This window comes from Hemiscyllium ocellatum, chromosome 10 (genome assembly GCF_020745735.1).
Source record: "Hemiscyllium ocellatum isolate sHemOce1 chromosome 10, sHemOce1.pat.X.cur, whole genome shotgun sequence".
NCBI classification, from domain to species: domain Eukaryota; kingdom Metazoa; phylum Chordata; class Chondrichthyes; order Orectolobiformes; family Hemiscylliidae; genus Hemiscyllium; species Hemiscyllium ocellatum.
Window position 1 is genome coordinate 21247399 of NC_083410.1, and position 27402 is coordinate 21274800.

At 40.9% G+C, this 27402-nt stretch overlaps 1 protein-coding gene across 5 annotated transcripts in view; it reads right to left on the minus strand.

Annotated features, from left to right (window-relative positions):
• The window catches only part of birc6 (baculoviral IAP repeat containing 6), a 256486-nt gene that overhangs the window by 55290 nt on the left and 173794 nt on the right, over positions 1–27402 (minus strand). For all 5 annotated transcript variants that reach the window (XM_060831329.1, XM_060831332.1, XM_060831330.1 and 2 more), the window contains 5 exons: positions 20158–20354; positions 16119–16419; positions 15563–15780; positions 12950–13114; positions 11035–11200 (listed from right to left, as the gene is read on the minus strand). In XM_060831329.1, the coding sequence (XP_060687312.1) occupies positions 11035–11200; positions 12950–13114; positions 15563–15780; positions 16119–16419; positions 20158–20354 (1047 nt within the window). The remainder of the gene's footprint in view (positions 1–11034; positions 11201–12949; positions 13115–15562; positions 15781–16118; positions 16420–20157; positions 20355–27402) is intronic.

Below are 27402 nucleotides of genomic sequence, written 5' to 3' on the forward strand. Positions count from 1 at the left end.
CAGAAGCTTTGATCATCTCCTCTCCTCCTTATTGCAGACTAACCTGCTCTGTAGTTCCAACAATGCACAACAGTGCATAATTACCCCAAATGAAATATTTTTAGACAAATTCTTTACATGCCAAATGTTAAAATATTTTTCTGTAAATTTCAACTATAATTTTCCATTAATGTTAGACAGCACCGCAGAACATTCTTTAGGAAAATATGATTGCAATGCACAGAGAACTGCAATTCAAACATGCTTTGTAATAAGCTTCCTTGTTCGACCCCACAGGAAACACCATAACCTAACAAAGCATATGAATATTTCATAGGCTGAGGCTCTGCACTCTTAAAAGCCCAAGACTTGTGCACAGCTTGAAGACTCTAATTAGCTGCACTTAGCTGTTTTTAAAGGAAGTAATATGCGCAATGGGCATCTTAACATTTCATTTTAGCTGGGAAAACCTACTGGGCACAAAATCTACTAAAAACAAACAGAAATTTAACGAGGAACAAAGTTATCAGCAGTATCTTTGTCGCACTGAAGAGTAAATGAGACACAATAAAAATGATCTACAGTTAGCACAAATCTAACATCAGCAGCACTATCACAGAAAAATCTGAACATGTCACCTTATTTCCATTAGCTTTCATTCCCAGCCCAATAAAATTTTGCCAGATAAATTTGACAGTTTTGTAGATTTTCACCGCCCATGGACTAACTTTCTCTTCACAGGGGTGAAACAGATCTCAAGGTCACAAGAAAGTCATGGAAGAAGGAGGCATTGAGCTCCACCTTAATACATCCATTCTGAAAAACAAGTTTATTCTGAGTTTAAATTATGTTCCTATCATCCTGTTTTAATTAGTTTACAAATATTTCCATTTGACTTTTTTTATTCCATAATCTAAAATCTGACACTCCGATATCCTCGTTTCAGGCTAAAACATTCATAATTCTGCTTCATATCTGCAAGCAGGTGCCAATCCCACAGCTCTGTCTCTGCATGGCATATAATGAGAGAATGTCTCCTTTGCATGTTAGTAATCAGAAAAGGGCAAAGTACTTGAAGTGCAGCCTGGTCAGCCCAACATTGGTCATCACTTCCTGACTAGCGTTATAAAATCAGCATAGCAGAATGACCAAAGTCAATCGAATGTCTGCTGATATACTACAGCTGGATACTTTAGGTACGGAACGCACTGAAATTTCTATGCCTATTTTTGGCTGTATTCTTAGCTTTTTGAACACCATTTTACAGTAAGGAAAAAAATCTAAACCATAAATCAACTGAATTGATGTGAACTAAATCTCTCTTCCAAACATATTATCAAAAACACTGACTGGAAAAACACAAAATTTGAAAGCTAAAGCTCCCACAATCATGGCCACAGTTCAAATTATTCAAAACATTTGAAGAACATTGGAAAGCAAAAATGATTTGGAATAATATATTTTGAAAGATTTTCCAAAGTTGCAGATTTTCTTTTAAAAGGCACTAATAAGGAACAGATATATCAGGGGGACAAAATTTTATTATCTACAACAGATAAATTACAAGTACCATTAACATTATAACTCACCCAGATTACAAGTAGCATGTAATTAATGTACAATGAATTCCTGATAAAATATCGTCAATATTTTCCTGAGTATTTCAAATTGACTAATGTAAATAATCGAATGGAACAACATTAATATTGAAAAGACACAAATCGGATCACTGACATCTACAATTTGCCAATGCATCTAGTTGTAACATTGTATACAAAGGTGAATAACTTCCATTGTGCATTCTGAAGATACAGCGATGTCCCATTTTTCAAATTTGCCCAAAAGCTGACAGAAATACCCAGCATGTGAAATAAGTATCAAGCACCAGAAACTAGCTATGCCCAAAACAGCAAAATGGAAAGGAATCTGGCAGTACAGCATTTTGGTAAATCTGCAGTACATCAGCATCATAACTGCTCATGTCACTGCTGATTGCAGCATCACATCTGTAAAGGCAAAGACGCACAGCTCCCTGTAAAGACACCAAAATCCTGCATGCGTTTTTAATTCAGTGTCTCCATGAACCTGGCAGCCATTACCAAGTGCCATCATTGGCAGCACCAATCACCAAACTGCATCAGATTTCATCTGTTGTAGGCCACCACAGCAGTCGTGAGATTAAAGACTTTTACAGACCTTACACAAACATCAAATGACCCCACAACCAAACATGCAATTAAGCATGACTGTTTAAAACCTTCACATGTTAAGCCTCATGCTAGCCAGTATTGTAGTGCTGAGTAGCACAAATGATCCAGCTGTAAATATTGTAGTATGTGGATTTTCATCAGGCTATACTCGACTTGTCTCCTTCACCAAACCCACAAGCTGAAAGGAGGATCACAGATATTTGACATTGCTGACAAGTTTCTTATTGTTTTGAGCTACACTACTCCTAATCGAATTTGAAAACAATCTAAATTTCAAATAGTGAATCAAAAGAAGACTCATTAAAGGTTTTATTGCTGAGTGTAGGGTGCTGGAATAGTACAGCAGGTCAGACAGCATACGAGGAGCAGGAAATTGACATTTCAGGCAAGGGCCCTTCATCAGAAAGACTGCATTGTAAAGTCAAGCCTGAACTAGAGTGATGTGGTTGTATTTAAGCATATTTGGCTTTTTGTTACCTTTGGGATCACTTAATGTAGCAGGATAGTGAAAACCAAAATAAAACTTGCATCTTCTGGAAGTTTTTGGAAGCACTGCACCCCCAAGACAAGTGCAATAAGTCTCTCAAGATGGATTCAGTCATCAGAAAAAAATAGACTTTCAGAACTATTTGGTGGCCCAGTGTGCAGTGCAGAAGCAGCAAGAGGACACTGGGGTTCACATTATGAGGTGGTCAGCATGGTTAAGAAGATGGAGACAGAAACTAAACAGTCACTCTCTAGATCGGAGAAGAGTAAGCACAACTCTTGTGGTGCAGGGGGCTACGCCTATAGTCAGGAAGATGGTGACCGATTGACAGTTACAATACAGACAAGAACAATGGCGGGTGAGTAATTTTTGCATCATAGCACACATTGCAATTGTTTACTTGGGAAGGAAAAAAATAAACAGCGGAATGGAAGAGCAAGAAAGGAGTAATATTATTTGAGAGGAGAGCAGTTTCAACTGATGCTGGAACAAGGGATTAAGCAAAGTACAAGAAAGTGATGTTGCAAAGTCTGATGAGTTTGTTTGACAAGGGCAGTAAATTTTAATATATAAGTCCCAATGTGAGGGAATCAGGAGTAAAGTAGAAACAGATTATGCTCATCAACTTGGGAGATGGTGCTTTTCGGATTTCTCAGGCAGCGTAGTCCACAAGGCAGAGGGACAATCTGCAAATTGGGTAGGCTTCATTTAAATCAAACCAATACCGTATGGTGGAGTGGATTTCAACGATCATACCTGGAGATGTATATCCTAAAGTATATACAGAGGGGTTACGAATGCTGAAAGCAGTACTGGAAGGTTACCTTGTGGAGGAATAGAAACTAGTTTGAAGCAAACAACAGATCTGAGAAAGACAGTGAAGGAAATAATAAAAATTAGAAGTCAACAAGAGTACAAGGATATGAAGTCAAAGTTGCAGTATTTATATGTAAAGTTCAAAGAATTTATAATAAAACTGAGAAACCCCATACATACTAAATATGGAGGGAAAATCTCTGGAGTCATTTACAGAACTTTTAAGATCATAAAGGTAAACTTCGGTAAGCTGAATGACCTTTCTCATCGCAGTTATTTTGAGATAAGATCAGTGGAAAAGCTAAGACCTACACAAGTGCAAATATCTCCTCTTCAGTGCTATTTATTTTCCATAAATAGAATTAATTTGAAAATTTAAATCCTGCAAGCTACAAGTACCTTTCTGGATTGAAATTCAAATCAACACATGTATTCAAAAATATGACTCATCCATTATTTCAACATACTGGCAGCAATAGCATCGGTGATTACATAAACGCAGTCAACAGCATGAGCTGCCCAGAAGAGGTTTATTAAGAAGATGCTTTTCTTTTTTAAAAAAAAGGAGTAAAGTTGAAGTATAAAATGATTGCATTAAGATTAGATTCCCTACAGTGTGGAAACAGGCCTTCGGCCCAACAAGTCCACATCAACCCTCCGAAGAGTAACCCACCCAGATCCATTTCCCTCTGACTAATGCACCTAACACTATGGGCAATTTAGCATAGCCAATTCACCTGACCGGCACATATTTGGACTGTGGGAGGAAACCGGAGAACCCGGAGAACCCACGCAGACACGGGGAGAACGTGCAAATATCACACAGACAGTCACCAGAGGCTGGAATCGAACCTGGGACCCTGGTGCTGTGAGGCAGCAGTGCCAACCACCGAGCCACCATGCCGTCTCACTGAGGCAGTGGGATTCAAACACAACCAATCTTGAAAGTTTAAGGCGAAGGTACTGGGGAAGCTGTAAGGTCTGAAGGTAAATAAATCACCTGGGCCAGATGGACCATACCCCAGAGTTTGGACAGAGATAGCTGAGGAGATTGTAAAAGTGATGGTGATGATCTTTCAGGAATCACTGGAGTCAGGAAGGGTCCTAGAGGACTAGAAAATGGGTAATGAAATGTTTAAGGAGGTATGGAAGCAGAAGACAGGAACCTATATGTAGGATTTTAGAGTCAATTATTAAGGATAAGACTGTTGAGTATTTGGAAGTGCATGGTAAAATAGGGGAGAGTCAGTGCAGCTTTGTCTTAGGGAGGCCATGCCTGAAAAAAGCTGTTAGAAATCTTTGAGGAGGTAATGAGCAAGTTAGACAAAAGACAGCTAATGGATGTGATCTATTTAGATTTCCTTTGATAAGGTCAGGAGGCTGTAAATAAGATAAGCGTCGCTGGGGCTAGGGGGCAAGGTACTGGCACTGAGAGCATTGGCTGACTGGCACAAGGTAGAGTGTGGGGGCAAAATGGTCTTTCTCAGGACGGCAGGTGGAGTTCCTCAGGCATCAGTGTTGGGACCACAACTATTCATGTTACACGTTAATGATCTGGACAAAGGAACTGAGGACATTGTTGCTAAATTTGCAGATGACACAGACAGGTGGAGGGAGATGTAGTGTTAAGAAAGTGGGGACACTGAAGACAAATTTGGACATGCCAGACAGTGAGCAAAGAAGTGGCAGATCTAGAATGCAATGTGGAAAAGTGTGAGGGTATGCATGTTGGTGGGAAGAATAGAGGCAAGACTATTTTCTAAATGGGGAAAAGCTTCAGAAATCTGAAGTAGAGAGAATTGGGAGACCTAGTTCACGGTTCGCTTCACGTTAACCTTGGCAGTTAGGAAGGCAAATGTAAGTTTAGCACTCATTTCAAGAGGACTAGAAGATAATAATAATAATATACAGCTGACGCTGTATAATGGTCTGGTCAGACCGCATTTGGAATATTACGAGCAGTTTTGGGACCCATATCTGAGGATGGATGCGCTAATGTTGGAGGGAGTCCAGTGAAGATTTAAAAGAATTATCCTGGATATAAAGAGCTGGCATATGAGAAGCAGCTGAGGACTCTGGATTCGATGGAGTTCAGATGGATGAAGGGGGATCTGATTGAAATTTAGAGAATACTGAGAGGCCTGGATAGAGTGGACGTGCAGAACTTGAGGGCACAGACTTAGAGTGAAAGGACAACTCTTTTGAACTGAGAAGAAGAAGAATTTCTTCAACCAGATGGTGATTAAACTGTGGAACTCATGGCCTCCACAGCCATCTATGGCCAAGTCACTGATAGTAGTTAAGACAGAGATAGACATTTTCTTGATTGGCAAAGGGATCAGGGGTTATTGGGAGAAGGCAAGAGAATGGGGGTTGAGAAATACATCAGCCATGACCAAATGGAGAGTAGAGCTGATTGATTGAATGACCTAGTTCTGCTCCTCTCTCTTGGTCTCATTATTTGAGAAAGTGCTGAAAGTGGTGGGGGCAGTGAATAATTCAACAAGGTTCCTTTCACTTAAGCAGAGGCCAAAATCTTTACAAGCGTTGAGACTGTTCCTTTTGCCAAGGCCAGGGCTTGGAGCATTAATGAGGGCCTTAGCAAAAATGAGGGAAGGAGCTTAGGAGGAGATTGGCTTTTTTCGTGTGTGCGCGCACGTGGGGTGGGGGGGGGGGGGGGGGGGGGGGTATGATAAGTGAAAGGAAAAGATGTTTGAGAGAGGAAGCCGCAAGAGGGTTGGCAGTGACCAAATAGAGATCTTTAAAATCATGAAAGGTTCTGATAAATTGAACACAATGGGTCAACTGTGGGGAAGAGCATAACTACTGACTCGCACTATAAGAATATTAGATGTTTATTAAGAGGTTCAAGAGGGAATTCTGCTAAATTGCTTTACCAAGAGTGGTGAGAATGTAGAACTTGCTACCAGATGGTGCGGTTAAAGCTAACAGTATAGATTTAATGAAGGGAAAACTCAACAAATATGCGAAGGTGGCAACAAAAGATTATGGTAGTAGATTTAGACAAGATGAGAGAAAACTCCAATGCAGCTGGCATGGATTGGTTGAGTCAAATAGCTAGTTTCATTGTTATATATTGAATGAAATTCTAAATGAAGGAGATGTAAAGAAAGAGAAAGAAGATTAGATGGACAGTGGGGAGGAAGCAAGGTATAAAACAAACTAAATCTCCTAAAACACAGTAATGTCAGTTAGTACTTTTTTTTTGAACAGTGCAGAAATGAAAGTAGTACTGTATCAGCGATGAAGGATATACCAACAACCTCAGGCTTCTCTCTCAGTCAATTACAATAATACCTCCTATAGGCACCCAACTTCCATCACTTTCAAACACATTCACTTGCACAACTGCAAATTCTATTTGCAACTGAGCAAATAAATAACAAGTCCCTGGTTTAATTACCTTTTGTCTTCCTCATGAGCCAAATTATAGAAAAAAAAGAGTTGTCTTAAAGTGCAGCAGAACCAAGAAATAAAACATATTGCACGTGAATAGTCATTATAAATATTGTGACATAGACAATAAGATGTGGGCACTGATCTAGCAGGTAGTTGGTTGGATTTGCTGCATTAACTAGTCTGCAGCTTGTAACGCACTCAAATGAATAAGCTGCTTCAAATTTGTTACACAAACAAATGCTACACCATCAAGCAAAGGTTTTAGCAAGATATTTAGAATAGTTTAAAAAAGTGAAATTTGTTCTAGAACTTAGGCATTATATATTTCACCAGAAAAAGGACCATGACAATAATTAAACTGAGGATAACATCAGCATTTTACTGTTAGCCATGACTGCTCCTGTTACAACGCTGGGGTCATGGAAATCAAGCTCCACTATTCCCAGAGTTGAGACGAACCTGAAAAAAATTTAGTCAAATTATCCAAAACCTCCAATTTCTCTGAGTGACGAAATCACTCAAGAAAATAATCGTTCAGCGCAAACAAGTTCTCTTGAACCAAGAGCAATTAAGAAATAGGAAATTCGACGTTTCAGGAATAAGGAATGAGGGAAGTGTGTCCAGCAGGCTAAGATAAAAGGTAGGGAGGGGGGACTTGGGGAAGGGGCGATGGAGATGTGATAGGTGGAAGGAGGTCAAGGTGAGGGTGATAGGCTGGAGTGGGGTGGGGGCAAAGAGGTCAGGAAGAAGATTGCAGGTTAGGAAGTCGGTGCTGAGTTCGAGGGAATCGACTGAGACAAGGTGGGGGGGAGGGGAAATGAGGAAACTGGAGAAATCCGAGTTCATCCCTTGTGGTTGGAGGGTTCCCAGGCGGAAGATGAGGCGCTCTTCCTCCAACCGTCGTGTTGTTATGGTCTGGCGATGGAGGAGTCCAAGGACCTGCATGTCCTTGGTGGAGTGGGAGGGAAAGTTAAAGTGTTGAGCCACGGGGTGGTTGGTCCAGGTGTCCCAGAGGTGTTCTCTGAAACGTTCTGCAAGTAGGCGGCCTGTCTCCCCAATATAGAGGAGGCCACATCGGGTGCAGCGGATGCAATAGATGGTGTGTGTGGAGGTGCAGGTGAATTTGTGGCGGATATGGAAGGATCCCTTGGGGCCTTGGAGGGAAGTAAGGGAGGTGGTGTGGACGCAAGTTTTGCATTTATTGTGGTTGCAGGGGAAGGTGCCGGGGGTGGAGGTTGGGTTGGTGGGGGGTGTGGACCTGACGAGGGAGTCACGGAGGCAGTGGTCTTTTCGGAACGCTGATAGGGGAGGGGAGGGAAATATATCCCTGGTGGTGGGGTCCGTTTGGAGGTGGCGGAAATGACGGCGGATGATACGCTGTATATGGAGGTTGGTGGGGTGGTAGGTGAGAACCAGTGGGGTTCTGTCCTGGTGGCGGTTGGAGGGGCAGGAAGTGAAGGAGATGCAGTGGAGGGCATCATCGATCACGCCTGGGGGGAATCTGCGGTCCTTGAAGAAGTCCATCTTTCGCAACTACACTGGCACCACCCCCTACCTTTTCCTCCGCTACATCGATGACTATATCGGCGCTGCCTCGTGCTTCCACGAGGAGGTTGAACAGTTCATCCACTTTACCAACACCTTCCACCCCGACCTCAAATTCACCTGGACCGTCTCAGACTCCTCCCTCCCCTTCCTAGACCTTTCCATTTCTATCTCGGGTGACCGAATCAACACAGACATCTACTATAAACCGACTGACTCCCACAGCTACCTGGACTACACCTCCTCCCGCCCTGCCCCCTGTAAAAACGCCATCCCATATTCCCAATTCCTTTGTCTCCGCCGCATCTGCTCCCAGGAGGACCAGTTCCAATACCGTACAGCCCAGATGGCCTTCTTCTTCAAGGACACAGATTCCCCCCAGACGTGATCAACGATGCCCTCCATCGCATCTCCTCCACTTCCCGCTCCTCCGCCCTTGAGACCCGCCCCTCCAACCACCACCAGGACAGAACCCCACTGGTTCTCACCTACCACCCCACCAACCTCCACATACAGCGTATCATCCGCCACCTCCAAACGGACCCACCACCAGGGATATATTTCCCTCCCCTCCCCTATCAGCGTTCCGAAAAGACCACTCCCTCCGTGACTCCCTCGTCAGGTCCACACCCCCCACCAACCCAATCTCCACCCCCGGCACCTTCCCGTGCAACCGCAAAAAATGCAAAACCTGCACCCACACCTCCTCCCTTACTTCTCTCCAAGGCTCCAAGGGATCCTTCCATATCCGCCACAAATTCACCTGCACCTCCACACACCATCAATTGCATCCGCTGCACCCGATGTGGCTTCCTCTATATTGGGGAGACAGGCCGCCTACTTGCAGAACGTTTCAGAGAACACCTCTGGGACACTCGGACCAACCAACCCAACTACCCCGTGGCTCAACACTTTAACCCTCCCTCCCACTCCACCAAGGACATGCAGGTCCTTGGACTCCTCCATCGCCAGACCATAACAACACGACGGTTGGAGGAAGAGCACCTCATCTTCCGCCTGGGAACCCTCCAACCACAAGGGATGAACTCAGATTTCTCCAGGTTTCCTCATTTCCCCTCCCCCCACCTTGTCTCAGTCGAATCCCTCGAACTCAGCACCGCCTTCCTAACCTGCAATCTTCTTCCTGACCTCTCCGCCCCCACCCCACTCCGGCCTATCACCCTCACCTTGACCTCCTTCCACCTATCACATCTCCATCGCCCCTCCCCCAAGTCCCTCCTCCCTACCTTTTATCTTAGCCTGCTGGACACATTTTCCTCATTCCTGATGAAGGGCTTATGCCCGAAACATCGAATTTCCTGTTCCTTCGATGCTGCCTGACCTGCTGCGCTTTTCCAGCAACACATTTTCAGCTCTGATCTCCAGCATCTGCAGACCTCACTTTCTCCTCGCAATTAAGAAATATCAAACTTATAACTTTAAAACAAATTCTACTGTTAAAATTCCCCCCCTTTTGTATACGGACAAACACACAAAGATAAAACATGGATATTAAGGGTAGACAAAAGAAGAAAAATCTCAGGGATACAGAGTTCACAGCACTAACCTGACTACAAAATTCCCTTAGTTGTGTTCTTTCTCTTCCTTTCAGTTTCTTTTTAGCTCTTTGCAGATGAGATAAGGTTTTTGCACACTAATGTCATCTTTCATTTGCTGCTTTGGAATTTGCTTTTACTTAAAAACTGTTTCAAAGGAGTTGTATCCTCCTTCAAAAGGGAACTTGTCAAGGAAAGCAAGTGAAAGACAGCAAGCTGTTCCCGGAGATTTTCAGGTATCTTTACATGAGAGAAATTTTTTGATGTCTTCTCTTTGCAGGTGAGACGATTCTCTTCAGCATTGGGTTTTACACACGCCATGGTGACCGCATCAGCAGTCAATCAAATGGTGTTGTCAAGAAACTCCCCCCACCCCCCCCAACTCAGGAACCACTGGCTGTATGGCATTTGCCTTTCTTCTCATTGTGCCAGAGGAATGCAACATTGAGTTATATGCAAAATGCTCCAGTAAACAATTTTTAAAACTACAGCATTCCCTTTGCACACAGTCTCATTGGTTTAAAGCAGCATCTTCCACATTTTAAATCCATAGTCCAAAGTCTAACAATGCGAACTTCACATGCTTCCACCCTTAGGAAAGATGAAAAAGCATCTCAATAAAGGAAAATCCCTTCACCTGCAGGAAGGCTTCTGCAAGTCTACTGCCATTTTGTTCTTGATTATACAAAAGCGGGTTATCAAATTTTATTTTTTGATCGCTTAGCAACTTCACACTTAATCTTTCACGGTCTTTGATCCAAAATATTCAAGCAAAAAACCACTGATCTTTGTCATGACTTACTTGGTTAGTGGGGGTCGACAGAGCACACTACCCTAGCGAGACACGACAATCCAAAGAAGCCAAAACCAGAGCCACCACTAACTCAAGTATGGTAAATTTCATCAAGTCATAAAGCATGTTTAAAATAAAAAGAGAACTCCACATTCAAAACTTCATATTGATATACAAAGTACTTCAAAGAGTAACCAAACCTATAGTTAATACCACCTTATCACTTACCAGAGTCATTTCTCAAATATGATGACATAGCAGGAATAAGGCAGGACTGACTGAGTAACTCCACAAGCACAGAAGGAAGGGCATTATTGTTGTGTCCTCTACTTTCACCAAGCTGTACTTCTCCAGATAAGATGCTTCCCCCAGGATTTATGTAACTGGCAAGGACCTAAGAATTCAGCAGACAAACAAGTGAAGAATTTGATTTGAAAGTTAAAAATAGATTTTGATTCATCATTTTGTCCTGCATTCAAAAATCGTCCTAAAGATTACAAGAATTTGTCACAGAGAATATTTTTGATAACAGTACACTTCAGCTCTTTTACTCATGTTTGAATCAAGGCTAAATTGAATAGTGTGGCAGAACCCAAGTTGTGCATGACTGAACTGGCTGTTGCTGAGCAGGTGTCGCTCGATAGTACTGTTGATGACACCTCCCATCACTTTTCGGATGATCAAGAGTAGACTAATGGGTGGTAACTGGCAGTGTTATATTTGTCCTGCTTTTTTGTGTACAGGATAGGTCTGTGTAATTTTCCACATTGTCAGGCATATGCCAATATTGAAACTAAACTGGAATAGCTTGGCTAGGGGAGCAGCAAATTCTGCAGCACAAGTTTCTAAAGCCATTGCTAGAATGGAATGTTGCCAGGGCCCATAGCCTTTGTCGTATCCAGGGTCTCCAACTGTTTCTTGGTACCACGTGGAGTGAATCGAATTGATGTCTTTTAGGCTGGAGACCACTGCCCGAGGCTGAGGGAAAGGAGGCAAGGTGAAGTTAATGTTGCAATTGTCAGTATTATGTAGTTATGCTTGCACGAGAGAGAGCTGGCATGAGAGCACGCTGTGAGCCTGTAGTCAATAAACTTGCTGCCCAGAAGTCTGCGGTTTGGTTTCTATTTCATCTACAAGGATGGAAAGAAAGGCTCTTGTAAGAAATGCTCTGGTTATACTGAATATGGGAAAAAACAGAACAGGGAAAGGTAATGCAAAAGAACTAAACTAAATATTGAAGAATTTTAAAATCAAACATTATGATCAATTATTTCCAAGGGTGCAAGAAGTCAACATGGACGAGAAAGAATAAATAATAGCCAGGAAAATAACAGTTTGTTCAAGAGTCTAAAACTGAAAGGTTTGAAAGATAGGACAGAAGTCTGTAAAACCATGAAGTCAGTTAGGGCTCTTGTTAAGATGGGAATTTCAACAGAATTTAAAAATTGGGTTGTACACCAAGGAGTGACTTGGTGTACATCCCAAAATAGACTTGGGTAAAATGGTAATTCCCTCAACCTGTCACCACCCACAATTCAAAGATGTGTAGGTTAGGTGAATTGGCCATGCTAAATTACCCATTGCGCTCAGAGATGTGTAGATTAGGTGCATTAGTCAGGGATAAACATAGGACAATATGGTAGGGGAATGGGTCTAGGTGGGTTACTCTTCGGAGAGTCAGTGTGAACTTGTTACGCAGAAGGGCCTTTTTTCACAATGTAGGGGTTCTATGATTCAAGTGGGAAACTTGAAATTCAACTCCCTGAACTCTATCTGGAGTCAAGAAGTTCTTGAACACCTTGCACATACCATTAGACACTGGGGGAGGAGTTTAATTAAGAAAAACAATTGCACCTGGGGCTTTGTTCTCCAGACTGATCATTAAACCTGTGGGTATTTTTGACAGAGAGTAAGGTAAAGTAGACCTTAACACAGTCAAGTCAATTCTGGGAATGGATAGGAAAGTCAGTTGTGCATCAGTTATGCATACATTTTGTACCCTTTAAGTGGTCATAACGGAAACTATGCAAGGAGGACCAACTCGAATAGGAGATAAATTATTATACTAGGATACAACACATATGTATTTTAAAAAAACTGAAATGTTTGAGCATTCAAAGTTGGTAAGTCAGTTAGTACTTACTTGCAGAAGGCAGGTAACATGCTCCTCCTCCAGTCTCTGCTTAGTGAGAGCCTGTTCCACATCCCAGCCTGATGCAGTAGAACCCGTGCCAAAGCCTGTGCCTTTGGCCCAATATAATTGCTGGTCTTCAGTGGAAGTGTTAGTGTGTACACTGGAAACTTGTGGCTGTTTAAAAAGAAAAAAAGTGAAAAACTTCCTTGTCGGTCGTTAACCAAAGATGCAATTACAGCTTACACTGGCACAAACAATATCAATATACATACACTTGAATAACCATGTATTCAGAGCAAATACATCGACAAGCACAGCCCTGGCTCTGCCCTTTGACTTCCCCACTATTTTAACAAGAATTTATTCCCTCTCTCAAAAACCACACTATAAATATCAAATGGATCCAAAATTGTTCAGTCCTGAATACATCACTAAAGTGGTTATCAGGTTAGCAAATGTCTATTTTAAACAAAAATCAAAATACCTATTTATTTTCATTTCCTAGGGGATTAAGTATGCCTACAATCTATATTAATCTGTTTAAAACTTTATATATACATATTGAATAGTTGAAAACCAATTCATGCATAAATACTAAGTTATACTAATGTAACAATCAGTGCATTTCAGACAATTTCACTTTTTCAAAGCCTATTGAAACATGTAGATGCATTAAGAAATGCAAATATTTACTCCGACAGTTCTTGAAAAACTCAATTATGATTCTTAAATGCTCGAGATTAAAACTTCCACATCAACCGCCTCAAATTTGCTTATATGGAAATTACGTTGAGTTACAGAATATCTGAAAATAGGTAAAAAAAAAGAAACAAAGAAACCTGAACCAATATAAATTCGAGTCTCTTAGGCCACAGCTCGAAACCTATTGGGAACTTTGGAATTGTCAGAACCCTGAGAGTTGATCGAGCATGTATGTTGCCAGCACTTTGGATTATCATGGCAATGTTAGGAATAAAATCTGTACGAACCAAAAATATACACTAACTTCTCTCAACAGTTTTAAAGGATTGCATCAACAATGCAGATTCGAATTTATTCACATGGAACAAAAGTTTCTTAACCAGCTACATATAAATTGGCACGAAGCAGTACTGAGTTTGTGATTATTAATACAGAGGACTTAGAAAGCGGCAAGTTCCTCTAACTATAATACAGGAGCACTTCGATTTCACAGTTTGTGGACATCACATTTGGTCCAATATCTTATTTTCATTCCTGTCTGGGCAGTTATTACTGCTTAAACGAAATCCCATTCAAATACAAGGAAAATACTACACATTTCACTTGAGGCAATCATATAATTACAGCCAAAATCAACAGATAATAGTTATTGCACATGATGGTGGTTCCTATGACGACAAATTAATTTAGCTTATCCACCAACTTAAACATTCAATTCTACTTTACCAAGACTTGTGCATCAATATCTCCTAAACTCTCCTAGAAGAAAAGGAAACAGACATATGGAAATGCCTCCACTTTGCATCACTGCACCTAGATCAAAATCCTGAAACTTCCTACTGAGCAAGCAACTAAGGCAGTATATAAAATGTTAGCCTTTATTGCAAGGGGAGTTGGGAACAGCACAAAGACAACTTGATACAATTATATCACACAATTATAAAGGGCTTTCGCAAGATCACATCTGAAATGTTGCGTGCAGTTTTGAGTTTCCATGCTTAAAGGATGACATATTTGTATTGGGGGTAGGATAGTGAAGGTTCACTACATTTGGCCCCTAAGATGAAAAGCTTGACCTATGAAGAGAGGCTGAAGAAACGGAACCTATTTTCTGAGGTTTATAAGAGGAGATCTCTGAAACATGCCAGATTTTGAAGGAGGTTGATAAGGTTAATGCTGGGAGACTGCTTCCACTATTTGGGAAATCTAAAACATGAGGCCACAGGATAAGGAGCAATCATTTAGGATAAAGATGAGGAGAAATCACTTCAAATGAAACAGATGTGAATCTTTGGAATTCTTCAGCTCATCCCAGATTGGCGGATATCCAATATTGAATACATTGAAGAATAGGATATCAGGAAAGGACATGGGAGTGGGTAGAAAATGAGATTTGAAGCCCATGACTAACTATAACATATTCAACGGTGGATCAGGCTAAATGGGCAGTACAGTACAGTATATATTTCTTTTGTTCTTGACTTCTAACAATACTATGGATGTACCTAAACTACGACGACGCAGTAATTTAAGGAGGGTGCTCATTGGCACTTGTGCAAGGGCAAACGTAGGTGAACGATAAAGGCTGGCCTTAGAAATCCATCACATAGGAATACGAAAATGTTACAAGCATATTGCTTAATTGAGAGATTTCGGTATGAAGCTTTCAGACATTTCAATTTGTTTTTAAAACCAGCGTGTTCAGAGCTTTAGTGATTTCATGTTATATCAACTGAATGATGTAATTAAAACCCACAATAAAACCAAAATAAAAAATGCCAATGAAGGGTTCTGATGACAGGTCACAATGCTCCACTCTAGAGGCTGCCTGGCCTGCTGAGTGTTGAAAGCGTCACAGTAATTTGGTTTTGTATTAGTAGTTAGAACCTGGATTGATATTTAACCTCATGCTGAGCTCACCTCTGTCTGGTTAGCACCTGCATTAGGCACCCTTGGGGCATGGTGGCTTAGAGCAGAAAGGCAAGCCAGTATAAGATGAATTGCTCCAATCTCCAAAGCCATCCGCCGAAGGAGAACTCCATCATCAGTAGTCAATGGTGTGGTACTGAATAAAGTGCACAAAACATGGAATGGAAGTGTGGGAAGAACATTTGCTGATGGGGATTGTAGGATATGACCTGAAACAAGAAAGTGAACATAACTTAAAATTTTATGTTGACTTCATGTTCAAGAAAAATAACTATTTAAATGAAAGGTCTTTTTACATTATGCAACTCTCATTACCATAAGCAGCACAGGAACATTAACTATACTAGAGATTAATTCAGTCAAGAAATTGTTCAAACACAAACGTTTTCATAAAGACGTAAAACTTCTGGTGATTACAACACAATTCAAGTATAACTGAACGAAATGGGAATCCACAAGATTAGATTAATAATCTTAACATGAGTTAGAGGCAACAAATTCTGCATCACAATCTGCGAACATAATCCAAATCTCAAATCATACATACTGCCTTCGCCATCATCGGTTACACCAAGCACCAATCTTAGCAAACATTGAGCATGTTTCCGTTCTTTGAGGAGTACTTCTGCATATCCTGGTAAACGGAGGAAGAGTCCAAAGGCTGCGAGAGAATGTGCTGGGATTGGAGACATTGCAGGAACAGTTGATTTGATTGGTGGTGGCTCTGCAGTTATGGTTTCAGGAGCCTCATAGACTAATTCACCAGACTGCTCTATTGTAACCCATTCAAACTGCTCGTTGTCCTTCGGTTTTTCTTGCGAAGTTGAAGTTACCACTGGAGCACTCACCTAGACGCACAAAGGGAAGAGATCACATATTAATGTCAACAACATACATTAATTCATCTATTCAATCCCCAACCTTTAGGCTCTGGGTCAATAAAGTCCCTTAGTGGCTACCTGTCCTATCAACTGTTAAGTGCTTACTATTCTTTAACATTATTCATCTTTAAATTTACCAGCAAATTATGCAGAGACATGTTAAGAATTATTTTATGCCATTTCTGGTTTCTATTAAATTGATCAGAACCCAATTACAGTCTTTCAGAATTTCAATTCCTTTGCTGGCAATGCACATCAGCAACAATGAATAGATTCAGAATAAACTTTTGATAGGCCAAGTTGATGAGCAAACAGACAACAGTAGGGACTGAGAATGGTGGTATTGGCTGTGTTGAGCAGTGTAATAGTTCAAGATACATAAAATAAAGTCAACATTATTTCAATACTAACATCAGTTTGTCAATGGGCAAGGATACAAGAACCTGCAAGCGAACACTGCCAAATTAAAATTGTGGGGATGAATAGCAAAAGAAACCTGTAAAGGTCTGTTACCTGGATGTAGGTTTACTCGTTTTCAGACGTTTTGTCACCATAGTACGTAACATCTTCAGTGAGCCTCTGAATGAAGCACTGTGGTGTAGCCTGCTTTCTATTGATATGTTTGAGTTTCCTCAGTTGTTGATCTCATTTCCTGTGGTGACATCATTTCCTGTGGTGATGTCATTTCCTGTTCTTTTTCTTAGGGGGCAGTAAATGGGATCCAAGTCAATGTGTTTGTTGATAGAGTTCCAGTTGGAATGCCATGCTTCTAGGAATTCTTGTGTGTGTCTGTTTGGCTTGTCCTAGCTCGGATGTGTTGTCCCAGTCGAAGTGGTGTCATTCCTCACCCGTATGTCAGGATATTACTGAGAGTGGGTCATGTCATTTTGTGGCTAGTTGATATGCATTTATCCTGGTGGCTAGTTTTCTGCCTGTTTGTCCAATGTCGTGTTTGTTGTATGGGAAATGATGTCACCACAGGAAATGACATCACCAACCGTAGGCAACTCAAGCATATCAATCGAAAGCAGGCTACACTACCAGTGCTTCATTTGGAGGCTCACTGAAGATGTTACCTGGTATGGTGATGAAACGTCTGAAAATGAAACTTTCAGCTCAGAGAGCAAACCTATATCCAGTACCTCAGCCTGAGCTACAAATCTTCTCAAAATTTGCTAAGTTTGTTACCATTAGAAATAGAGTTGTTACAAGGAATACAAAACTATTCATAAATAAGAAACTCTTTATAGACAGTTTTGACAGATGGGAGATGAAAGACCAAAAGACAAGGCCTCTTTAAAAAACAACATGAAAAGAATTATGTTTAATTAAATGGATCAAGGTTAAGATTTAGACAGCTTGTAGACTGTGACAGTGTGTGGAGGGGAAGTTTCTCAATCTGTGAATAGATATAAAAGGAATTTTAAAAGCAAATCGGGTAATCATACGATGTTTAGAACAGCTTAAAAAGTCATAATTTTGGAGCATATGGATCTTTGGAGGAACTAATTTAAATTGAGTTCATGAGACAATTAATTGATGACGACAGAAAAGTTTCATTAGTTTGAAAATGGAATCAATTAAAATTATTCCATTCACACTTCTGAAATTGTGGGATCAATGTTGACAAATGTAATATTGAAATTATATTCCCTGAAAACTACAAGGCCAGAGAAGAATCATATGATTCCAGAAGGGCCCTCAAAAATACAAATTTATTAAAGCCTTCTGTGAATCTGTTTGAAATTAATGAAACCTCAGTGATTATTATATTCACTGCTGCTCTGAGACCACACTTTAAATATGAAAGTAATAGATGCAGATTACACGTGCCAAGCCATAATTGAATCTGATTCCATAATTTTGTTCTGGTGGTAAATAATGTTGCACCTCTCTTTCTAGAATACAATGTGGGCTTGAAGCAGTACAAGTTTATAAACCAGCGTCTATGTCTTTAGGAAAACTGAACAAAGAAAAACAGTTTCCAAGACAGAACGAAAATAAAGTCTGAAAATAGTATTAGAATGTCAAATTTTCCACAATTAATATTGGCTTGGGATTTTCCGAGGTACACAATATGCCAATGATGCATAAATTCACAAAATATTATTCCCCAAAGTTAATGAGACATCCATTACATAACTTACAAAATCACTTGGTTCTCCAATATTTGCCCTGTATCTATTCCTTTAAAAGATCTCAGTAGTTTCACCATAAAAAGCCACAACAGCACTGCTGTTACACATTTACTCACAAACTGAATAAATTGACATTTATCAACAGCATCTAAAATGACAGCTCAATATCAACTGAAAAAGGATTTTGCCTCTCTACCTTTCTGTACAACCAAATGCAAAGAGTTAAATGACTGAATTCTGTCATGTAATTTGCTCAGGGGTTTAGAAGAGGTGGGGGTTGGAGGAAAGTAATTGATGTAAATCGTTACATCAATTGGTGATTGAAACAAGCAAAAAATTCTTTTGTTCATTTCTCAGGGAGGTTCAAATCCTCTCAAGATTCAAAATGCTCAAGTAATTATGAGCTTTATAAATTCTACGTGAGGAGGTCCATAAATTTAAATCAAACCTACAAATGAACAGACTTTCAAAATCCGACTGTTAATCTCATTATTATAGGATTCAGCAGCTTTTACATCAATATCAATGGAATATCTTCTCTACAGAAAGCTCAATTGTTTAGAAAATTTGACTTTAATCATGGATTGAGCCATGTGTCATGTAAATCTTCCACATGTCTGAAAATAAAACACGGATTTTAATAAGGCTCTTTCATCCCAACATGACACCAAAATTAAACCAAAGAAAGAAAATATTATATATGCTTACCAAGACAAAGCAAAATGGAATTAATTAATAAAACATTGTCGTGAGGTCAGTATTGGGAAAGTTTTTCTGATCAGTGCCAACATCTGGGACAGACAGCAATAGGTATCAAGCTGCATCACAAGTTAGGGAAGATTTAAAATGGAACACAACTACTAATCTCTTCAAACAAACAGAACTAGTAAGCTCCAAGTGGGCAGAAGAGGGTTGCTCCGAGCAAACATAAAAAAATTAATTTGGCTATTTTAAAATGCTGATTGCTTATGTAATGTAAAATACTGCAATTTCAGAGGAAATTTTAACCATGCCAAATGCTGCGGTCCGATCTACTGAAATTTAACATTTATAGAAAAATAACAATATAACTCTCATGAGGTACTCGTCCCATTAGAGATTTGATCTCTAATACTTAAGATTCCACTGTGCCACTCATTAGCCATCACTATTCTGGCTTCCCTCCAACCCCCACCTCTTCTAAACCCCAAAAATAGAAGAATTAAGGCTCGCAGTCCATTCAGAGACCTTTTTCACAGCTACCAGAACCTGCATGAAGGACATTTTTGCTGCTCTTTGCTTCCTCAGAAAAGTACTTACCTCAGCAGCTTAACGAACATTTTTAGGCACATTTTCTAGGTACAACACACGATTCAACACACTGTCATAACAGGAGCAAACTTACATGCCAACGTGTCATTCTTCAAATGGGAAAAGTGCAAGTTCTACAAAGGTTTGGAAAAGTGGTCATAAACAGGAGATTCTAATGCTGATGGTTTACCGAAACACGGTGAAACTTCATACGGCCTCACGTGTCAGGACAGTGTGATGAATGATTGCAGAATATATCAGCAAAAGTATCACTTACTTGCTGGATAACATCAGGATACAACATTGGTAGCCTTTCTGCTATAAGGGCTAGCCCACCCATGCCAGCGAACACCTGAAGTGGAGACTGGATAGGATTTGTTTCCAGCAAAGATTCATCCAGGACACTATCCATACAGTCATCACTTGGCTGCAAGACTTCATCTTCAGGACAGCTGGTCAGACCATCACCAAGTTCTGCATAAAAGTGGATATAAATTAGCCTCCTAAACAAAACATGAATATAAAGCAGTAATGCCACAGCAAAATACTGTATTGAACCGATCCATTAACAGCCAGATAAGGGAATGTTTAAGAACATGCACTACAATGGCTATACAGGTCAAAAAAACTATAGTTATTAGAGAAATAAATTTAAAATAAGATTAGGAGTCAGAAGCCTTGCTCAAAGTTGCTGTTTTGCACTGCCCACAATGATGCTGACATTACACTTTCAGTTAAATTTGATTTGAAAGCTTCATTTAAGATTCAGTTTTTATTATCCTAGCAGTTCCATGATATGTACAAAGCAGACTCCAGTCTCCAAGAAACAAAATTTAAATAAACAATTTAAAACTCAAGTTCAACTCAAGGAAATCTAAGTTACAACTATTTTAGATTTTAAGTTACAAAGTGGCCACTTATTTATTTATTTTGGGCTTGGATCAGCATAATGTATTTCACATTTACACAAGATAACACAGGATCTACAAGACAGATCCATCTTGGCATCCTCCAGAGGACCCCAGCATCACGAATACCCCATTCACTCCACTTGTTATCAAAAAAATGGCTGAAGATGCTCGATGCTGCAAATGCCATGGCAACATGCTGGCAATAATACCGAAGTTGAATTCCAGAACTTATTGCACTTCTGTTCATCTATGGCTACTGTTCATCCATGTATTAAAACAAAAGAGATCCTATAAAGTGGCCAAGAGCAGTGGGAAATCAGAAGATTGGGAAGGCTATAAAAACAAACAGAGGATAACAAAGAGAGAAATAAGGAAGGAGAGGATCAAATATGAAGGTAGGCTAGCCAATAATATTAGAAATGATAGTAAAAGTTTCTTTCAAAACATAAGAAACAAACGACAGGCAAAAGTAGACATTGGGCCACTTCAAACTGATGCTGGAAGCTTAGTGATGGGAGATAAGGAAATTGCAGGAGAACTTAACAAGTACTTTGTGGTCAGTCTTCACAGTGGAAGACATGAGTAATATCCCAACAATTAAAGGGAGTCAGGGGGCTGAGTTGCATATGGTTGCCATTACAAAAGAGGAAGTGCTAGAAAAGCTAAAAGGTCTTAAAATTGATAAATCTCCTGGCCCTGATGGGCTACATCCTAGAGTTCTGAGGGAGGTGGCTGAGGAAATAGCAGAGGCGTTGTTGAGATCTTTCAAAAGTCACGGAAAGTCCCGGATGATTGGAAGATCGCTGTTGTAACCCCTTGTTCAAGAAAGGATCAAGACTAAAGATGGAAAATTATAGGCCAATTAGCCTAACCTCGGTTGTTGGTAAAATTCTAAAATCCATCATTAAGGATGAGGTTTCTGAATTCTTGGAAGAGCAGAGTCTGATTCGAACAAGTCAACATGGATTTAGTAAGGGGAGGTCATGCCTGGCAAATCTGTTGGAATTCTTTGAAGAAGTGACAAGTAGGTTAGACCAGGGTAACCCAGTGGATGTGGTCTATCTAGACTTCCAAAAGGATGAGGTGCCACACGGGAGGCTGCTGAGCAAGGTGAGGGCCCATGGTGTTCGAGGTGAACTACTGGTATGGATTGAGGATTGGCTGTCTGACAGAAGGCAGAGAGTTGGGATAAAAGGTTCTTTTTCGGAATGGCAGCCAGTGACGGCGGTGTCCCGCAGGGTTCGGTGTTGGGGCCGCAGCTGTTCACATTATACGTTAATGATCTGGATGAAGGGACTGGGGGCATTCTAGCGAAGTGTGCCAATGATACTAAGTTAGGTGGACAGGCAGGTAGTACTGAGGAAGTGGGGAGACTGCAGAAGGATCTAGACAGTTTGGGAGAATGGTCCAGGAAATGGCTGATGGAATTCAATGTGAGCAAATGCGAGGTCTTGCACTTTGGAAAAAAGAATACAAGCATGGACTACTTTCTAAACAGTGAGAAAATTCATAAAGCCAAAGTACAAAGGGATCTGGGAGTGCTAGTCGAGGATTCTCTAAAAGTAAACATGCAGGTTGAGTCTGTGATTAAGAAAGCAAATGCAATGTTGTCATTTATCTCAAGAGGGTTGGAATATAAAAGCACCATTGTGCTACTGAGACTTTATAAAGCTCTGGTCAGGCCCCATGTGGAGTACTGTGTCCAGTTTTGGTCCCTACATCTCGGGAAGGACATACTGACACTGGAGCGTGTCTAGCGGAGATTCACTCAGATGATCCCTGGAATGGTAGGTCTAACATACGAGGAACGGCTGAGGATCCTGGGATTGTATTCATTGGAGTTTAGAAGATTAAGGGGAGATCTAATAGAAACTTACAAGATAATACATGGCTTGGAAAGGGTGGACGCTAGGAAATTGTTTCCATTAGGCGAGGAGACTAGGACCCGTGGACACAGCCTTAGAATTAGAAGGGGTAATTTCAGAACAGAAATGCAGAGACATTTCTTCAGTTAGAGAGTGATGGGCCTGTGGAATTCATTGCCGCAGAGTGCAGTGGAGGCCGGGACGCTAAATGTCTTCAAGGCAGAGATTGATAAATTCTTGATGTCACAAGGAATTAAGGGCTACGGAAGAATGCAGGTAAGTGGAGTTGAAATGCCCATCAGCCATGATTGAATGGCAGAGTGGATTCGATGGGCCAAATGGCCTTACTTCCACTCCTATGTCTTATGGTCTTACTATGGCATTTAACTGACCATATAGAAAATTACCCTGGTGTGTCCTCTACACAAAAGGCAAAACAAAGCCAAACTGGCCAAATACCACCCTATCGATATACTCAGGGTCATTAGTAAAGTAATGGTAGGGGTCGTCAATAGTGCTATCAGGCAGCACTTTCTTAGTAATAATCTACTTATTGATGTTTAATCTGGGTTCTTTCAAGGCTATTCAGCTCCTAACCTCATTATGTACTTGGTTCAAACATGGACAAAATAAGAGTTGAACTCGATAGTGAGTGCGACTGCCGTTGCCATCAATGTCACATTTGACTCAGTGTAGCATCAAGGAGCCAAAGCTAAACCAGAGATAATGGGAATTGGGAAACCTCTCCATTGGTTTCAGTCACAATTGGCAGAAAGGTAGATGGTTATAGTTGTTGGAAGTCAGCCACCTCTGCAGGAGCTCCTCAGAATAGTTTTTTAACCAAACTGTTCAGACCCATTATGACATGTCAGAGGCTGGTAGAACTTGAACCTGGATATTCTGGACTTGATTCGGGGACACGACCATTGCACCAGAAGATCCTTGTTCCACATTTTCTAATCAATGTATTCAGAGATGTTATCACAAACCTCTGGAGGTGGTGGAAATTTGAAACAGATCATCCTGGCACAGGAGGTAGGGACATTACCACACTTCCACATCACAAGTGCCCTCAATTCCTCAGGGTAATGTTTTAGGCCCAACGATTATCAATGACTTTCCTTCCAGTATAAGGTCAAAAATAGAGACGTTTAACAATTGCACAATGTTCAGCATCAGTCGCGACTTCTCAGATACTGAACCAGTCCATGCTAAATTGCATTAAGACAGGAACAATATCCTGACAAATAACACTGACACCACACAAATGCTGTGGCACTGACTATTGTCACAAGAATATCTAACCATTGTCACTTGATGGTCAATGGTATCACAATGATTGAATTCGCCCCAATATCGACACTTTGGAGGTTATCACTGACCAGAAATGGAACTGGACTAGCCAAATAAATACTATGGTGGGCTCCTGAGGTGTAGTGGTAATGTTGCTATGTTCCTTGGCCAGGAGGCCAAGGTTCAAGTTCCAACTTCTCCAGAGGTATGTAGTAATAACTCTGAACAGTTTGATTAGAAAATACCTATAAATACTGTGGCTACAGGAGGATGTCAGAGGCTGGGAATCCTGCAGCATGTAATTCACTTGTTGACTCCCCAAAGCCTGTCTACCATCCATAAGTTACAAATCAGGAGTGCAATAGATGAGTACAGCCAAGAAGTCCAATCCCATCGAGGACAAAGCAGCTTGCTTGACTGGAAACACATACACAAATATTCACCCCTTCCACCAATGACACAGCAGTGCAATGTGTCAAGGGCAGCAAATTACAGGGAAACACCACATTTCCCACTAAGCCACTCACCATTCTCACTTGGAAAATATCTCCATTCCCTCAGTATCACTGAATCACTCCCTAGAACTCACTCCCTAATCAAAATATAGGCACCTCTACAAATGAGCTACAATAGTTCAAGGTGGTAGCACCTTCTCCATAGCAGCTAGGAATTAGCAATAAATGCTGGCACAGACATCAAAGCCCACATTTCGAATGAATAAAAACAACACAGGCCATTTCACCCAGCCAGTAAATGCCAGCACTTAAGTTTCACTTGCATTTCCTGCCATCTTTTCTATCCAATTGTATTATAAACTTATCCCTTCTCTTTCAAATATTTGACAAGCTGCTTCTTAAATAAATCTACACTTTTTCTTTCAACCACTCCCAGTGAACATGGCAGTTCCTTTTGAAATTCTTTGTGTTTATGTTGTACTGATTGGGAAGTAGCATACCTAGGGCCAGAGGAAACATTCCATAACCCACTCCATAAAAATTCTTAATGTTTTGGAATGGGATTACTCCAAATGCTGAAATCTGTGCTGAAAACTACAAACTTTGGAGATCACAGCGGGTCAGACAGCATCCACGGAGAGAAAGCATGCTAACACTTCGAGTCTAGTTGACTCTTCAGAGCCGAATTCAGATTTCCAAAGCCTTTCCCAATTTAGAAAATAGTCTATGATTTTATTCTTCTGACCAAAAGTGCATAATCTCTCTCAGTCTTAGACTGTACTCCATCTGCCACTTCTTTGCCCACTCTCTTAGCCTGTCCAAGTCCTTCTGCAGTCTCTCCACTTCCTCAACACTACCAGTCCCTCCATCTATATTTGTGTCATCTCAATTTAGCAACAAAATCCACATATATTAGTGTATGACTTGAATAGTTGTGGAATTCGACTAGTCACTGGCTGCCATCTGGAAAAAGACCCCTTTATCACCAGTTTCTGCCTTTTGCCAGTCAAACAATCTTCTATCCCAATCAGGAAAAACACCCATTTGATTAGATTCCCTACTGTACGGAAACAGACACTTTGGCCCAACAAATCTACATTGACCTTCCGAAGAGTAACCCACCCAGACCCATTTCCCTCTGACTAATGCACCTAACACTATGGGCAATTTAGCATGGCCAATTCACCCTGACCTGCGCATCTTTGGATTGTGGGAGGAAACTGGGGAACACCCGGAGGAAACCCACGCAGACACAGGGAGAATCTGCAAACTCCACACTGACAATCGCCCGAGGCGGGAATCAAACCCGGGTCCCTGGTGCTGTGAGGCAGCAGTGCTAACCACTGAGCCACCGTGCCAGTGGCAATTGTGTTGGGGCAATAAATTAGCACAGATGATTGGCTAACGAAGAGAACAATTGTGATAAAAGGGACGTTTTCAGGGTAACATCATGGAATGAGCAGAGTGCCACGGGGTTCAGTGCTGGAGCCGTATTTACTTACAATTTATATGCATGACTTGGATGAAATAAAGTGAATATACTTTTGTCAAGTTTGCAGATTGCAGAAAAATAGAAAGGAACACAAGTGACGAGAATGACCAGTGAGATATAGACAGGTTAAATGAGTGGGCAAAAGTTTAGCAAATGGAATGTAACGTGGGAAGATGGATGGTTATGAACTTTGGCAGGAACAGTACAAGAGGTGAACATTGTTAAAATGGCGAAATCATGCAGAATACTATTGCACAGCGGAATTTTTGGGTCCTTATGCATGAATCTAGCAGAAAGGTTTAGTAAGAAATAGGAAGGGCAAATGGAATGTTGGCCTTTATTTCTAAGGGAATGGAATATAAAAATGTCTTACTAAAAGTATACAAGGCACTTGTCAGATCCCATCTAGAATACTGAGAACAATTTTAAATCCATTTATCTATTGAAAGAGATACTTGCATTGGAGGTAGTTCAGCGAAGGCTCACCAGATTGATTCTAGGTTCAGAGGGATTTTCTTTTGAAGAGATGTTGAATAGGGTGGGCTTGCCCTCTTTAGAGTTTAGAAGAATGAGAGAATTGAGAGGAGACCTGATTGAAACATAAGATTCTCAGGGGGCTTGAAAGGTAGAGGTGGAAAAGTTGCTTCCTCTTGTGGGACTGTCTAAAATCAAAGGGCATAATATCAGAGTAAGATATCACACAATTAAGAGATAGATGAAGAGGAAATTTCTTCTGTCAGAGGATAGTGAACTTGTGGAATGCTTTACTGCAGAGGACTGCCAAGGCTGGGTTGTTAAGTATCTTCATGGCTGAGATGGTAGATTTTCAATCGTATGGGCAAAAACGACAGGAAAGTGGAGTTGAGGATCATCAAATCAGTCACTGCAGAGTAGAGTTGATGGGTCAAATAGCCTACTGCTACTTCTACATCTTATGAATGGCGTACACTTGCACGTTTGTTTTTTTTGAGGGGGTGATACATTCCTGCACTCACTGCAAACACAGCTTGTAATAATTTGCATCCGGAGATGGACAGTTATGAGTAAATTTAGATTACATTACATTACTTACAGCGTGGAAACAGGCCCTTCGGCCCAACAAGTCCACACTGATCCTCCGAAGAACAACCCACCCAGGCCCATTCCCCTACATTTACCCCTTCACCAAACACTATGGGCAATTTAGCATGGCCAATTCACCTAACCTGCACATCTTTGGACTGTGGGAGGAAACCGGAGCACCCGGAGGAAACCCACACAAACACGAGGAGAATGTGCAAACTCCACACTGACAGTTGCCTGAGGCGGGAATTGAACCCAGATCTCTGGTGCTGTGAAGCAGCAGTGCTCACCACTGTGCCACCCATCTTCTAAGAATACCATTAGTGGAATTTTAGCAATCTTGAACTTAACATTCAAGTTGCAGGTAGTGATAAATCAAGCCAGAAGAATGCCTACCCTAACAAAATTACAAGATTTTCACGAATTCAAAGCTTGGCCCAATGA